Consider the following 16,514-nt stretch of genomic DNA (forward strand, 5'->3'; position numbering starts at 1 on the left):
GCAAGGTGCCAATCAATTGTGTCATCTTTAGCTCACGCACCCCCACCCCACACTGCTGGTCCACAAAAAACAACTACTTTTTTTAACTGGTCCGTGGTGTGAAAAAGGTTGGGTACCACTAGCGTATTAGGACTAAATATTAAATTTAAAAAAAAAATAAATAAATAACAAGAAGGCTTACGAACATCACATGACCAAAGAAAGAAAACAGGTGAGGCATGATTGGTCATTGGATAGAAACGGCTGTATTTTGCTACTTCATTCATAATATACACACGCAATATTAATCAGAAAGCTTTTACTAGCTTCTGGGAATAACAAATATGCGTATACTGACGTCACAGATATGCGCGTTAAAGATGGTTTGGAATGCAGTAAAGATAGTTTGGAATAAGTGTTTTCATGCGCACTGATCGGATTATAAATCGACATAAACCACGCCTCCCGTTCGTAATAAAATCTTCAACGGAAAGGGGCTTGATCGTGTCAGAAGATTCCGAAAGGGGTGCGTACATAAAGTATGTTTATTCCAATCAGGCATTTCATTTGAATATGTAAACGTTGCCAGTGACACTGAGGAGACGACAAGAAGCAGAGCTGAGAGCAGCAGAAATGAAGATGATGAGGTTCTCTTTAGGCCTTTATACACCAATCACACGGTGGTACGCCGATTGGAAAATGATGGAAGCATGCCCTGCAAAAGTCAACGAGAAGGAATAGTACCCCTCCATGCCATTGGTGGCGATAGTCAAAGCTCCTTGTCAAGAAGATGCGCAAGAAATGCTGGACGCAATTTGCAGAAGATAAGCAGACTAAAAATTCACCAGAATACGAGTTTACACGCCGGTCTGCAATAGATAAATTACCTTAAATGTTACAGAAGCCTTTGTGCAGTAGAAGCCTATTGCAACAATAGGATCCTTGGGTGTATGTTGTTGGGGATTGTTTGGAATGCTCCCGGTCTCTCTTTGCTGGTAAAGACCTTCCTCACCCTCCTCATAGCTCACAATGGCTGGAACAAAGGACCACGCCCAAGACACCCAGCCCTGGTTGCTATCTGCAGAAAGGCCCGAGTCCATGAAGAAGTCTTGATTGGTGTACTGGCTTGGATCTTGGTTTGCTATGTCCATGTCCATCCCTAAAATGAAAATATAATAAATAACAAAAACAGCATGTATTAATTATACTGTACAGTATTGTGTGAGTGGTGCTGAAAAATATTTTTATGGGCTAGTCCAAGTATGTAACGCTGGACTTAATCTCATGTCAATAGGTTAATTAGAGAACAGAATAAAAACAGACAATCCTGACAGCAGTGATCAAAAATCAAAAATTTAATTTGATCATTAAAATGCTGTTGAATATCAAAATGAATTATTCAACAACTGATCATCTATACTAATAGACAAAGATTGTAATAATCGAGTCAACATTTAGAGCCATTGTTAAACTGCCTCTCAACAGAAATTATTCTCGAATTTCTTTAGTCATTCATGAATGCAGACTGATCAGCTTCCAGACAGAACAATGAGCTGACTAGTAACTGAACAAGTTTAAAAAAAAAAAGTAAAACAACAACCCTCTCTTGTAATATTGCTCAATTTTAGTTTTGTTGTATTCTCAATCATCGAACAAACCAAACAAACCCTAATCCAAACAAAGCTAATTGCTTAATAAGCAGTAATAACAAAAATCACATTGTATTACACTTTAATGCAAAATTAAATTAATTGGTCGCTGCCAACTGTCACCCAAGATTTAGAATAAATCAAATGAACTGTTTCAATGACATTAATTGAGGTGCTGCTTAATCTATTAGATTTGAGGATTATCGTTATTCTCTTCACTTTTATGCAGGTGTCATGTTCTTGGTCAGTTACTCAGTTGGACATACATGTGTTTTCAAAGGCATGCTTATACATCTTTAAAATGGCTCTGACTTAATTGCCGTGGGAAAATGTGAGGGCAATTTAGAACCTCTTCTTTGGAGGTTCTTTTGGGTCACATGCACTTAGATATAAATGCTTGCATTACAAGCTCCAACAGGAATGCAAACAGACAATTGTCACTGATTTGGAGAACAATACTTATGACAAAAAAATTAAAACATGCAGTTTTAAGAACAGATTTCATTTGCCCATGTCTTCAGGGTCTCAGAGTATAGTGGACCACCGCATACCTGCAGTACAACAAACGTAGATTCACCAATTTGCGTATTCTTTTTTTAATATTTTCTTGAATATATTTTTCTTTTTTTTTTTATTATTATCACTATTCTTGGTGAGAGCAAACCACTGTTTTTCATGGAAAACGCTTATTGAGGGTTTGCCCCCATTTTAATATGAGACGAATATTAATTAATATTAAACCCACTTTACTATATGAGTCCAGTGCAATGCATGGTCATGGATCAAAAACTAATTGCAAAATGCAAATAGTAATGGAAAATTGCAACTACAGAAACAACAGGAAATGAGCCTCTTACCATATGAATAATGGGACTGATGTGCAACAAAGTAATTGAGAATATAAAAGATTTGTTGGACTGAAAAAGGAGCTTATACAACATTGGTACAAGACAAAAGGGAGAATCACAAAACAAAAACACATAGGACTGAACGAAACAATCAGAACTTCTCCATTTCACTGAACCCGGAAGTAGTGCGCAGATCGACTGGCACATCGGTTGTTTTGTACCAGAAACAAACGCCTCTGAATGAAACCTCCGTTTGCAGGTTTGATTGAGCAAACTACACCACACTGTCTCATTCTCGCGACCTTTCAACTTGTTTCTATTTCCATAAAGATGGAGAAGGAGGAAACTGATGTCAATACACAAGAATGTGTAATCCCATTCCTTGCAGCTTCATGTCCTCTGCGGGAAAACAATACTGTCCGTGAGGTCATTGCTTAGGAATCCCAGAGGCGAAGGGGGTGAAATTATGACATTTTTTAATTAAATCTTTCACTCTGTGAATTGACAGATGGACGACTAACATTATGGGGTTATTATCTCGTTCTCTCCTCCGGTGTTCCAGTCCAATTTGGTCTCTTTTTCCCCCCCATTCTGTGGTAGCCTTTGAGGTGTCATTTCAACAAGTTAAGCTGTTCTGCTTCATGTCACAGACTGACGAGGCCTACGTTTGAAAAATGAGACAATCAGAATAAAAGAGCAATTACCAATGAAATGATCAAAACACGGCGGCTTAAGTAGACTTTGAAGTATTAATCCAAAGAAGTGAGTGGGAAAAAAAATCCCAGAGAGAAGTGGTGCTGATTTACTGCATCTACAGAAATAAAATGACCACTGTTTCCCACATTAGTTCAGCCTAAGCTTTAGTGGCTGAATCTAAAATAAGTAAAATCAGAAGCGTATCAATGACCAAAGTAGGGCTCCAGGGGCAGCATTTAACACCTGTCACATAGCTCCTCAGATTAAATAACAAGGGGCTGTGTAAGTGAGTGACCATCTGATTGACACTGAGACAGACCTAAGAGGACAAATGGGAGAAAAGCTGTGCCCTCAAACGCCAGTAGATGTCCCTCCATGTTTATGCAAGTGAAAGGTGTACTGATCACCTGACACCTTGGCAAAATCTGAACTGCTCCAACTCTGATGTGTCTTGTGCATTGCACATTCCCCTGTTGGTAATTTGGAACCTACATACATTCATACATACTGCACTTCAATGAGAAGATTCCACAACTCTAAGTAAAATGTAACCTGGCCAAATGAAAAATAGCTTTAAAGAACATCTTGGGCATGGTAATGATCTTAAGGGAACAGTTCTAGAAAATGTATTTTGCATAATTCTAACATTTCCTAGTAACGTGATTTATTCAGATAAGCCGCCTACATTTAGAAAATTAGAGTATTATATTCGAGTATTATAAATAGAGAGAGAGAGCGAGTGAGAGGGAGAGAGAGCGAGAGAGAGATATGCATGCGATATGATTGCTGAATCGAGAGATATCGATATTGCGATATTTAACATGTACCTACAGAAATGCCCTTTTTTATGATCTAATGAAAGAAGTGCATTTCATTTCACATAGTAAAAGCCAATTAATTGTAATTCCCCTAGATAATATCCAACTATTGGGTGGCGATGCAGTTTGCACCTGATAAAACCATACAATTACGGTAGAAAACTACTCCCATGTCTTGGCGATATGCATACTTCAAATCCATTTTTGATTGATTGATTGATTGATTGATTGGTTGGTTGGCTGGTTGATTGATTGATTGATTGATGGGAACATCACTGACGCATTCCAAGCTTGTACATATCCACGGCTTGGACTTGCAGACCACAACGTCATTTGTTTGTTTACTCCTTCAATGCAAACAGAAACTCAAACACTACAAACCACAAACATCGCCCCTCAATGGTCGGAGGAAGCCATTACACAACTACAAGGCTCACTCGGCCTGCACCAAATGGAACAATTTCGACTGGAATCAGAACGACTGTTTCTGTCATCACAGACTACATCAAATTCTAAATAGCCTCCACAATTCCAAATAAGATAAAAAATGATATACCCCAGCTCCAAACGTGGGATTACTTCAACAATAAAACAGTGCGTGAAAGAAAAACATATCCTTCATGCACAAGGACTGGGCCAACCTTAAGGTAATAAATTGGAACATAAAAAATAATGTCTTCAAAGCAAAACTGGACTACATAAATAAACTCGAAACAGAATTCCTAAGCATGAATATCGAGCAAGCCTTCCAGAGGGTGAAAACGCGGACAGGATCCAATTCCACCTGCACAGTCGTGATCCGGAAACATTCACCAAAGATTTAGACCAATTTTACACCGGTTTTGATAACCAAGACTTCTCATCTGAGTGTTAAAAAATATTTAGAGAAGAGCCCTTGCGCCACCAGACTCCAATGAGCAAGCCCCATTCACAGTCGTGGAGGCACGACCGCAACTGAGCTGCTGCAAGTCCGGCAAGGCTCCAGGACCTGATGGCATCCCAAGTAGGACCGGTGCAATGGAGCACTCATTCCAATACTACATGTCAATCCTACGGGACCATAATCCCAGTACTAAAATAACCCAGACCCACAGAACTCAAACACTATCAATCACTATAGCTTTAACATCCATAATAATGAAGTGCCTGGAGAAACTGCTGCGCATCAACACACACCAGGACGCCCTACAATTTGCCTTCAAGGCAAAGAGGAGCGCAGAGGATATTGTAGCCTGTATGCATCACCTCCTCCTTCAGCACCTGAATTCTCTAGGTAACTTCCCCAGGATCCTTTTCTTTGACTTTTGTTCTGCTTTTAACACCCTACAGAAACACCTGTTGATTCTGAAACTTCACCACCTCGACAACACCCCCCACCTCCGATCCACCTAATCCATAACTTCCTCACTGACAGACTGCAAGCAATAAGTGTAGGCTCAAACACTTCCCCTGTACTCACCATGAACACCGGGGTACCTCAGGGATGTGTGTTGATCTCATCTCCAAATCAATGTCAAGTACAGTTTAACCCACCATCACCCCAACAAGCCACCATCATAAACACTCAAACAGTTGAAACAGTTAACATTTAAATATTTGGGAATAACTAAACAGTAAATTTACCTTTGACCAGAACACTACAGATTTGAAAAAAGAAGCCAACAAAGATTGTTCGTCATCTGCAACCGCCCCAACACCCCCCGCCCAAATTCCCACCTCCTGTTATTACTTTATCAAAGCATCTTTCAAACCATTCTTTTGTATTGTACCAACTGCTTCACTATGCTTTCTGTATTTAACTGGTCCAAATTGACAGAAACACAAACACATGTTCCAGAATCACTGGTCTCCCCACACCTAATCTCATAGATATTAACAACAGGTCCATTGCTCGCCGAGCAAACGCCATAGCACAAGACATTACCCACATACAATACCAATATCTCACCCTGCTACTTCCGGGGCGCAGATACAGATCGATTTAGTTCAGGAGGGCTTCACTTAGAAAAAGCCGGATCTCTGCAGCCGTCCTGAGAATCTGGCCTCGCTGACTTATGTGTCTCCTAATGCCATGTGCAATTGTGTTCCCTTTGTAATATATCCAGTCAGTCAGTGACGAAGAAATTCCCAACAGGGACCAATAAATGAGATAAATTAGATAGAATAGATAGATAGATATAACGAGAGATAGAGAGATTGTGCAAGAGAGAGAGCGAGAGAAAGCAAGTGAGAGATGGAGAGATAGAGATTAAGCGAGAGAGAGAGAGATGAACCCTTTTTTTAATCTGCTACATCATTTTTTTTATCCCAATTAATATGCTCTTCAACATATATATCATCGTGACATGTCATCACTCTGACATATGTGAGCCATATGCTTGAGAAATCCTGATATTAGCCCGTGGCCTCTAACGAATATGTGTGATAGCCTGGTCCATTCAAAGGCCCTGCGAGAAAAGTGACAGCAAGCACTCCTTCAAAGTAAACACTCGCTACAAACACACTACAGAGCACAAAACGTATGCATGAGTCATTGGACAAACTCCAGGCCCTTACACACGTAGCATGCAGCATAGAGAGCTTGCGACACACACACACACACACACACACACACACACCCACGCAATCACTCAAATTGTGCGCATGCACACCCGCACTTACAGGCAGTAAAAAAAATATAAAATAATAATGTCTCGGACAGCAACGAGAGGGCACTCTATCCGTGTGCAGCAATATCTCCTACTCCTTACAAAGACAATTGAGAACGACTGAACTCAAATGCCGGTCAAGGGAATTATGTTCTCCAGACTACAAAGCTCCAAGCAGTGAAACTTGCAGCTGAAAACTGTCATCGAGCAGCATAGAGAAAGTTTGGAGTGAATGAGAAACTTTTTAGGGACGGTTGAAAAGCACAGGTGACTTTTACTGCGATAAAGAAATCCAACAAAAAAAAATTGAAAGCTAATTAGCCACAGCCTCAAAGGAACGAGTTCACTAGTGGCTTCTTGAACAATGTGCTGCGGGAGTCACCAGTGAAGTTCAAGTACATCTCCAAACCCGGTTCGTTACCAAGGCGTTGAATTTAAAGGATTTTGAGGGAGGACCTTCGTGGTGCTTCATGCAACGCAACTGAATCTCGATCTCAAAAACATTAGAATGAACACCGTTACTGTTCAAGTTTATTTTTCGTGTGGCTAAATAACCTTGATTGTGTTAGCATATCTTACACCTCTTCAGCTACTTCTTTATTAATTTATTAATGCTATAACTTGCCTTCCAAGATGAAATGTCTGTTTTTGAGCTAGTAATTTGCAAAATAAATTACCCGCTAACAATGCAACTTATACTCCAATGCGATTTCTGTATGTTTTTTTTCTACCTCCTTTATGTGTTTTTTGGGGTGATTTGATTTATAATCCAGAGTGTCTTGTAGTCCGGAAAATGCGGTACTCAAATCTGGAACTGATTAAGAAGAAAAAGCTGATTCAGGCAGGAAAGCATGACGTATCTTGTTGTATGACTGGCAATGTGGCTATGCAGGTATATTGTACCTTCTGACAGCAAACTTTATCTTGTTCTACATGTCACTGTACGTCACTACAGAGTGACAAAGCTATATTAGAAATGAATAAATGAAAATTTGGGGCGAAATTACCGATAAGTGATACTGGATAAATTCCAGCAGTCCCCCAAATGATCTCGCAGGGATATCTGGTGTGCCACGGTGTGCTGGCTGGTTATTACAGAACTCAATAATACATAATTTGAGCTCAAATTCTCCTGGGGTTACGATTAGGGGGGGGGGGAAGCAAGGGAAGTGTAATGTTCATGTACAAGCCAGAACTGCTCCCAATCTTATCTCAGAAAACACACACCCAGTTTCTTTACTCGGTCGATTACTTCCAGCAAAACAAGCTCTGGGGGTGCTCGGGTTCCAAGAGTTGGTCCCCTCTTGTATGTTTTTTGTGATAGGATACTAATTCATTCTCAGAGGCTCCAAATAGCAGTAGCATGACACCAACTTTTACATCTGGCATTGGAAAGCAAACTGTAAGCCGCGCCAACTTACAGTTAAAGTTCCCGGCCAAAAGGCAAGGAGACGATTGGTGGGAGTAACTGAAGCAGCTACAATATATTGTGTTCTTTCCTGACTCCCTCCCTTCTGATCACCCCATTTTCTATTTGCTCCTAGTTCTACAACAAGGGTGTTGGCCTATTGAGACCTGAGAATTGATAACGCAATTGTGTTGAGATGAGGATGAGCATGGGGTGGGGATTTGTTATGGTTGTGTCTTCTTCAGTTATTGAAAGAATGCATTTATAAACTTGGAAACATGCAGGGGCCGTGGGGTCTCATCCCGGTCACAACCTCATTAAACGGCCTCGGGCGGTTACAAGTCCAGATTTTAAAAAATAAATGAATAAATCAAAACAGAAAGAAAAAAAGAAAAATGGGTGGGTTGGTTCAAGAAGGACATTCAGTGCAAAATCATTAATGGGACTGAATTATAGTGGTGATCTCTGATCTAAAACTGGCAACAACATGGCTATCTTTGGACAACTATTGAGGTGTTACATACATTATTATGGGCAGGTGAACACAGCAGTAACGGTTACTGTTATGTAATAGCATAGTAAAGCCAAAACTAGACGGGTGATCAACCTCATTACACATGCACAAATGCTCCAAGTACCATTTGGTATGATGCGTGTGCGAGTGAAGTCAGGACAATGTTTGAGTTGGCTCCACGATGTGAGGAGTGTGATTTCCTATGAGGTTCAAATCAGAAACTAAGAGATGAGTCTGTGTTTGATTTACCCTTGTTCCTTCACTTGATCCTTCTCAGCACATGGAGAGCTCAAGCATGATGACAATGGTCTGTGTTCAGTTAAACATGCTCAACTTTATTTGTTGGAAAAAGCAGGAGGAAGAGACACAACGGTCAAACTTGCTGTCCCATTTATAAAAACAGAGAGAAAAAAAATGACATAGTTTCGGGTACAAGTCACTTGAGGGTGGCCAATTCCAGTCCAGCTTTGGATTAAAAAAAAAAAAAAAGGAATGTTGTTGGAGGAATGAGTTTGTTTCTCAAACACTGTCCTAACTTCGGGGTGCTCAATGACGTGCACCCCTGGAGCGCTGCATCTCCCTTGCATGTTCACTTAATCAAATCCATAAATGTCACTCTGTCATATGAAAAGTGGGAGGGAAAAAAATGTATTTCCCCTTTTGTGTACACCTAGTCTTTCTTTTCAGCAACAACATTTATAGTATTATCCGGAGTAAATTAGCGCCTGATGTGCAAATCCGTCGTGAGCGGCAGCCAACAAGTTCATGTTCACTATAAAGTGTCAAAGAATTTACAACTAGATGTGAGTATTGCATTTTATTGGTTTTATGTAGCAGTCCGACAAGTTTCATTTTTGGACTTGGTATTCTCAATAGGCAATATTTTTTTTATTTTGTATTTGATTAAAATCTATGCCATGTCTAAGAAGTGTAAGTGATTTTTTGTCTTTCAATATTTAATCAAAATAATACACATTTTCATCACAACAGCAAGACAAAGGCATTATCAAGTATCGGTAAGTAATGTAAGTACTTATAATAAAAGAAGGGATACTTGTGCATCCCTAGTTATATTATTTAATTACCATTTTGTAAAGTATTATTAGTACATGACTCTTTCACAGCATAATAAATGTACTTTATGATCACTCATGATGTCCATTAGATAATGCTATAAGACTAACATTAACTTTTAAAATGACTTTTCCTAATACTGTACATTGCAGTTCTTGACCACAACTGTACTGTTTTTGTGTTTATTGGAAGTGATCAATATTTTAATGTTCAACATAAAATGATAGAAAAAAAGAAAAAACATCCCTTTGGGTGAGGTAAGGAAGGATATTTCCCCAAAGGAATCTTATGTAAAGGTAACTCTATATTCACACTGCATTAGAGTCAGATTTGTTTTTACAACAAGAAAATGAAAGGCCAGTGACAATAAATAATAATAAAACAATTAAATAAATCAAACATAGATGAAGTGGACTTCAAAAGACATCTTACTCACCAGGTAAATTTGTCCCAGCATTACTGACGAGACAGCTTCCCTCTTCTCGTTCTGCTTCTTTATGCCCTCCAATTTCCCCATAGTAGAGTGCAATGATCAGTTGTAAAATGCGGATAAACATGGGTAGTTGCTGATCCGTAATCGACAACTTCAGGCTATCCACCATAGTTTGGATCTGAGGGGATGTAAGAAATAAGACGATGAGGGTTTGAAAAGAGAAATATCTCGAAACATCTTCACACCAAGTCATTATGGGTGCACACACTTGGCGTAGTTGAAATCTTTAAATTAAAAGGGAGGAGTGCTAATCTTAATGAATTTCCTCAGAGCTCACAGGTACTTTCTGAGGCATGAATGGTAAAAACATTTTTCGTCACTGGTTCAAAAAATAAAAAGTTAGTTTTGCAAATAAAACTCCAAAACTAATTAATCCTAATGTATGTGGAATGAAAATAAGTAAGTACAAAAGGAGGTTAAGCCCAAATTGAAATCAATACTCACATAATACAATGACAAAAAAATGTCCCTAAAGAACTTGTTAATGTTATTTACTGGACAGCACAGTTTATATCATAATTCCATTACAAATAAATCCCAAGATACTGATTGATGAGTCACGGATGGATCTGTACTTCAAGAGACCTTAACAATATTTTTAATTCCGTGAACTAACTAAATTATTATTGTTTTGTCCTAATTTGATAACAGGTTCTCCCTGAAGTGATTGAACAGAACTGTGAGTAACATTGGGAGTATGACAATGCTAGATGATTCTTATAATGTGAAAAAACAAAACATTTTTGAAATTGTACGGTGAGTGGCCAGATGTCTACAGGGACTTGTTTGCTAACCTAAATGGAACTTGCACAAGCTTTAATATGAACATCTAACTTTAAATGTCATAATATAAGAAAGCCCTTTATTTCTCATATTTGTTTCTCTTTTTATTATATCTTGTACCACTGCAGCATGTGGCACAATGAAAGATAAAATGATCTCTACAATTTTATTTAACATGGCTGACATTTTTTTTACTTACTTTGATGACTGAGGGTATCTTTGAATTGATGTTGTCATAACTAAAATGAAGACGTGTTCGGAAGGAGCATTTGTACAAGAGCGGGTCTTGGTAGAACTCAATCTTGCCACTTGCATTCCGTTTGTCCAAGCACACAGTACAATCAGAAAAGTTGATCACTTTCCGTAGAACGAGTTCTGGAACTGTAGAAAAAACACAGTGACATGTTAATTGGAAAGCCCTTCTCTTCAGTATCCTGACTATCTCTTCATTGAAAAAAAAAGAAAAATCCCTACATTAGTCTGTATTTTATTTGATGAGGAAATAATTATAGCACTTCGCAAAAATTTTGTCCTCTTTTGTATATTTCTACCTTTTGCTACATTTCAGCCTTCAAACAAAGATATTAAATTTTATGTATTTATTTAATTTTTGGGTGGAGAATCAAAACCAAGTAGGACCCAGTCATTAAGTGGAAAAAAATGTATACGATACTAAAAAAACAAAAACAAACTAATAACTGAAAAGTGGGGCATGTGAAATTATTCACCCCCTTTTCACTGAGTGCAGCCAACTGACTCCAGACGTTCCCTGATGATTTCTGAATGATCGAATGTTCACCTAATTGTCTAATGATGATAAATAGAGCCCATGTGTGTAATCTAGTGTTAGTGGAAATGCACTTGCTCTGTGATGGTGTTGGAGGTCTGTTAAAATAATATTGGAGAGCCTATCGATGCAGCAATCATGAAGACCAAAGAACACACCAGGCAGGTCCGGGATCTAAAAAGATTTCACAAGCTCCAACACAGCCGCAAGGCCCTACTTCATTTTAAGGATGGCATTTAGATGATGACAGGGATTGATAATGTTTTATTTTCTCTAAATGAAAAGCTGCTATAGCTTCCACTGGTCACGCCTGAGTATTATTTTGCTGCAGACGGCACAGTCCTTCGTTTTATACCATGACAGAAAACGGCCATCTCAAAAGTCCACATATTTTGTCGAGGTCATTTTGACACAAATCCAGGTACCTTAAAGGCGCCTGCCATCCCATTGCACTTATCCTTTAGTCTGGTCACAGCATGTAATTCATGTGACTACAACTACAGGGTGGATTAAAAACTATTTAATTTATTTTTGTTGAATTCATATGGTAAGCTAATAATAACAACCTGACATTGAGAACACGAATCTTCACTGACAGGAGAAACAACAGACAGTGTGCAAAGAAAAGCCCAAATGTTTAACTTAAATTATATCTACATAATGATTTTGAACAGTGTGCCTTCTTACCAGTGACATCCATGAAGGCCCTCTCCCACACATCGTCCACAGTGTAGCACTCTGCTGAAGTAATGTTGACTGACAGCACGATGTCATCCTCAACGTACTTCAATATCAAGTTGTTCACCAAAACATTCAAATTATTCACCACCCGTCTGATCAAGCTCTGCACATAACCTAGCAGAAAAACAAGCATACAATTAAGAAACAGCATGAAACAGATGCGAGTAAAACACATGTATGTTGTTGAACAAGACGTCTTTGCTCACAGTTTCTAATCTCCTATCATTGCAAAATTGTTTGGAGGGACAGAGCTCAAAGTGCTGTATGGGTCTAGACCAGTTTTGCAGATGCCCAAAATGCAATTTAAAATTTATTTAAAGTGCTTAAAATATGCAACGATGTAAAATGCCAACCATATTTTCCGGACTATAAGGCGCACCTGTATATCAGCCGCAGTTTTCTATGTTGAAAAGATTTTTAGTTTACAGCATGTACAGAACGATTTTGTACTGTGAATGCACATAAAGGAACATAAACAGTTTCTTAAAAAATTGCCTTTTAACATGGCAACAACTTTTCTAATTAAAACAGAGCAGACCCAAAAGAAAAAAAAATATTTAGCGTATTTTCTGAAAGAAAAATCCACAGACAAGCCGCACCTTTGTATTAGCCGCATGGTTCAAAATCTAGGAAAAAATTAGCGGCTTATGGTCCGGAAAATACAATACTCAAGGTCTACACAGGCAGAAATGGCTACACACTTGATCACGGACACAACCAGAATTTCCCTTGTCAAACAAATAAGGCTGACTGATTTTGCGCCTTTAAATAGTGCTTCTGAAAGGTAGGTGCAAACCAGTGCGTAAAGAAACATCGGCATAGCAGGGAGAGGCAGGCCAACAAAAATTAGCATGACGGATCATCTATTCAGCAACAAAGTTTGGAGCTGACTCGAAGCCAGTCACAAGAAGGAGCGAGACATCCTCTAAGACAAAAACTCATTTCAACTGTGCACTTCTTTGCGTCTACGTCATTTCAGCTCATTGGGAAATGGTGCTGGCCTTTCCCAAAGCTTCAGGGTTACTGTCACAAGTTAGGAATGCAATCTTAGCCAGGATGGGCACCTGCCTGGTTGTATATTACTCGCCAAAGACTCAAGTTGAATAAACAAAGCATGGCTCACGCTTTCTGGCTTCCCCAAAGATTGATTTCGAGGATGATTTATATTTGAATGCGCCGTAAAGCGTTTGTTTGCATCTTCAGTGACACATCAAACTTCATTTTGCACTTGCGGCACTCCTCCAAATTTCTCTATGGCAAAGGCAGAGCCACCTCCAAGTGCAAAATCCTCTTTTAAATAAATGAACTTAAAATACTTGAAAAAGAATCTTCCAAACCATCGGACCGGTGCCGTCATTTATTTCTCCAGTGTGCTGTTTAACACAGTCACAGCATAGTAAAACACACTGTATAAACATCTTGAGTTTTCATTTTATTTCCAAAACCAAATGTTTATCTTCCTGTATTTTCATGAATAGAAGAGTAACAGAACCAATAACGAAGCCGCACTAAATGATGCTCGGGATAAAATTAATTCAAATGAATTAGCATGGTGTTCTGGTGCGCCTGACTAGACATGACAAAATTATTGAGAGTTTGCTGACTGACCAATTAGAGGCAAGTAGCGAAGGTGACATAACCTCAGCTACAAACGCAATGTGTGTTTGTCACATAGGTGCCTGGCTCTGCATGCTCGTGCGTGCCAAAGTTTGTGTGTGTTCTGGCTTCTGCAGCATGTATGAGTGTGGCTGTGGTTCTGAGGTCAGTTCGAAAGCTGCTGTTGCATCAGCAGCCTGGACATTAAACCAGCAATGTTATTTCCCTTTTCTGGATCTAATTTGTCCACTGCTGGGATGTTTTTCGCTCATGTTTCACGTGTACTTATTCTTGCCTCACGCAAAGACCCTCTTGTGAACTATCGCACTATTTTGACCTTCTGTCAACAATGGATATGGCCAGCACCTGTCCAACAGCCAAAAAGATACGCTATTCAAAAATGTTCAACCAAGTCACAAAAGTTAAGAGGAAAAACGTGGGAGGTCGTGGTACAATTTCAGTGAAAGGGATTCGTCAAACCCAAAAGTGCTTTGTACGTTAGTTGTCTCGTACAGAAGGAAGCTGTACATGTAAAGAGCTCATGGGTGGGATATTCCGTATCCTTAAGTAGCATTTGACAGTAATACCAGAACAGCTGCCGTATTTATTCTCTTTGGAGAGGCCCCAGGACCACGACAGCAGTAGCACTGGACCGTGGATTTATCTCAGGAGTGTGTTTGCACTGCAGCCCAAGCAAATCTCAATCTCCTCCAATCACGCACATAATTACACAATCACGCGTGCACAATTCTTGACACTCAAGAGGTAGTAGAAGCACAACAAAATGTGAACCATTGATTTGTAAGCGCTGCACTCACACTACAATAAACAGTGTAAAAATTGCACTTTCTAAGAATATGGAACATTTTCAACTAATTGGGGAACAATCATTTCTGACACCAAATATTTGACTGAGAAATAAAACGTATTTAATTATTATTATTTGCAGCACATCCCACCACACAAGTTGAAGTTTTCCAAACTTAATGCACATAGTAGTGGCATATTCTCACGTTAAGTCAATTCCTTGTGCAAATTTCTTACGCACTTTTAAGGCGCAGCATTTCACCCATTTTAGCTTCGCATGCGTAACCGGTTAAAACCCGTGCAGCCACCAAAAAGGGTTGAGTCGTTGAATTCTGAGGATGCCTGTAACTACCCGGATTGTGGAATTTTCCTGAGACGTGAATTCCATAAAGAGCCATTAGGAGTATGTGTCACACTTAAAATGTGACGTCTGTATGGATCTAGACGTTATATAGCCAACTGATTGTCCCCAGTGAGGTGCCGGGCTATTTGCATTATTTTTTCATATATACAATAAAAAATATTTTGAGAGGTCTGTGCTAATAATGGAATAATCATTTGGAGCTGTTAACCATTTGTTGAAAAAGCAAATAAGCCGGCAGCTGTTTAAGCATTGCACGGCAGCGCTTCACACCGAGCACGGCTTTTCTGTGGATTTCACGACCGACTGACTAAAAAAAAAAAAAACTGACTATTGACTACTACTACCAAAACAAATTTACTTAGAGAAAATCTTTCTGAATTTTCAGATTTTCAAAATTCTGTTGAGAATATTACAGAAGGACTGAGCGCGAGCCAGTGATATACCGCATTTTTCTGACGGTAAGTCACATTTTTTTTCCATCGCTTGCCTAGTCTCACTACTTCTACTCATATGTGACTTGTACACATCAAAATAGGAACTCGGACTGGCACCCAAACGCTCCGCTCCATAATCGTGTTGACTTGTTGAGCATTAGCGCCTTCTTACCACCAGTGGTAATGCACTAAAAGTATTCCTCAACCACCAAGAATGTTAAAGAACAAACGTAAGATAAAGAAGAAATATAAGATGGAGATTAACTGGAAGAAGAATAAGAAGAAAAAAGGAAGACGAACTGGTAGAAGTAGTAGCAGTATTGGAAGAAGAAATTTTCAAGGATCGAAATGAAAACAAAAAATGTGTAAGAATGTCACTCACCATTAGGTACGCATCAACGAATCGTGGCAATTTGGCGTGTTTCCAACAAGCACTAATTATGACAGTAACAACAGTGCAGTATCATGCATGTTTGTTAGTCAATGATGAATAAAGTTGTACTTAGCAAACAGTTGTTGTCTGTGCATTCTCTGACATAATAATCAAGAGATAAAGCTTCACTTTGTTCTGTCTGTGTTTCTCGACACTGATACGAATCTCTTTGGGCTAGCGATCGAGGTTAGCCACAAGTTGTTAGCTTGCTAGCAACCTATGAGCGAGCAATATGTCACTGGAGCCACCAGCAGAAGGACTCCCTCGTCTGTGGCGTGTGGTTAAACGATGGCAATCATCTTCAAAGTAATTTTGCTCACGTTCAACCAGTTTGAACGAGACGAACCATGTTTTTTTTTTGGGGGGGGGGGTAAAAATCCAGAACAATCATTGCTAGGGGCGTAACGAGGTAGTGTCCGGTGATTTCTTTAACAGAACAGTT

At 39.2% G+C, this 16,514-nt stretch overlaps 1 protein-coding gene across 2 annotated transcripts in view; it reads right to left on the bottom strand.

Annotated features, from left to right (window-relative positions):
- Nucleotides 1-16,514, bottom strand: part of vps13b (vacuolar protein sorting 13 homolog B) — a 303,806-nt gene that overhangs the window by 270,173 nt on the left and 17,119 nt on the right. For both annotated transcript variants that reach the window (XM_088306201.1, XM_088306202.1), the window contains exons 5-8: nt 12,385-12,552; nt 11,110-11,291; nt 10,071-10,245; nt 867-1,138 (exon numbers count right to left, since the gene is read on the bottom strand). In XM_088306201.1, coding sequence (XP_088162327.1) covers nt 867-1,138; nt 10,071-10,245; nt 11,110-11,291; nt 12,385-12,552 — 797 coding nt within the window. The remainder of the gene's footprint in view (nt 1-866; nt 1,139-10,070; nt 10,246-11,109; nt 11,292-12,384; nt 12,553-16,514) is intronic.

The sequence above is a fragment of the Idiotropiscis lumnitzeri genome, chromosome 10 (genome assembly GCF_059441095.1).
Source record: "Idiotropiscis lumnitzeri isolate Australia: NSW breed Sydney's pygmy pipehorse chromosome 10, RoL_Ilum_1.0, whole genome shotgun sequence".
Lineage (NCBI taxonomy): Eukaryota > Metazoa > Chordata > Actinopteri > Syngnathiformes > Syngnathidae > Idiotropiscis > Idiotropiscis lumnitzeri.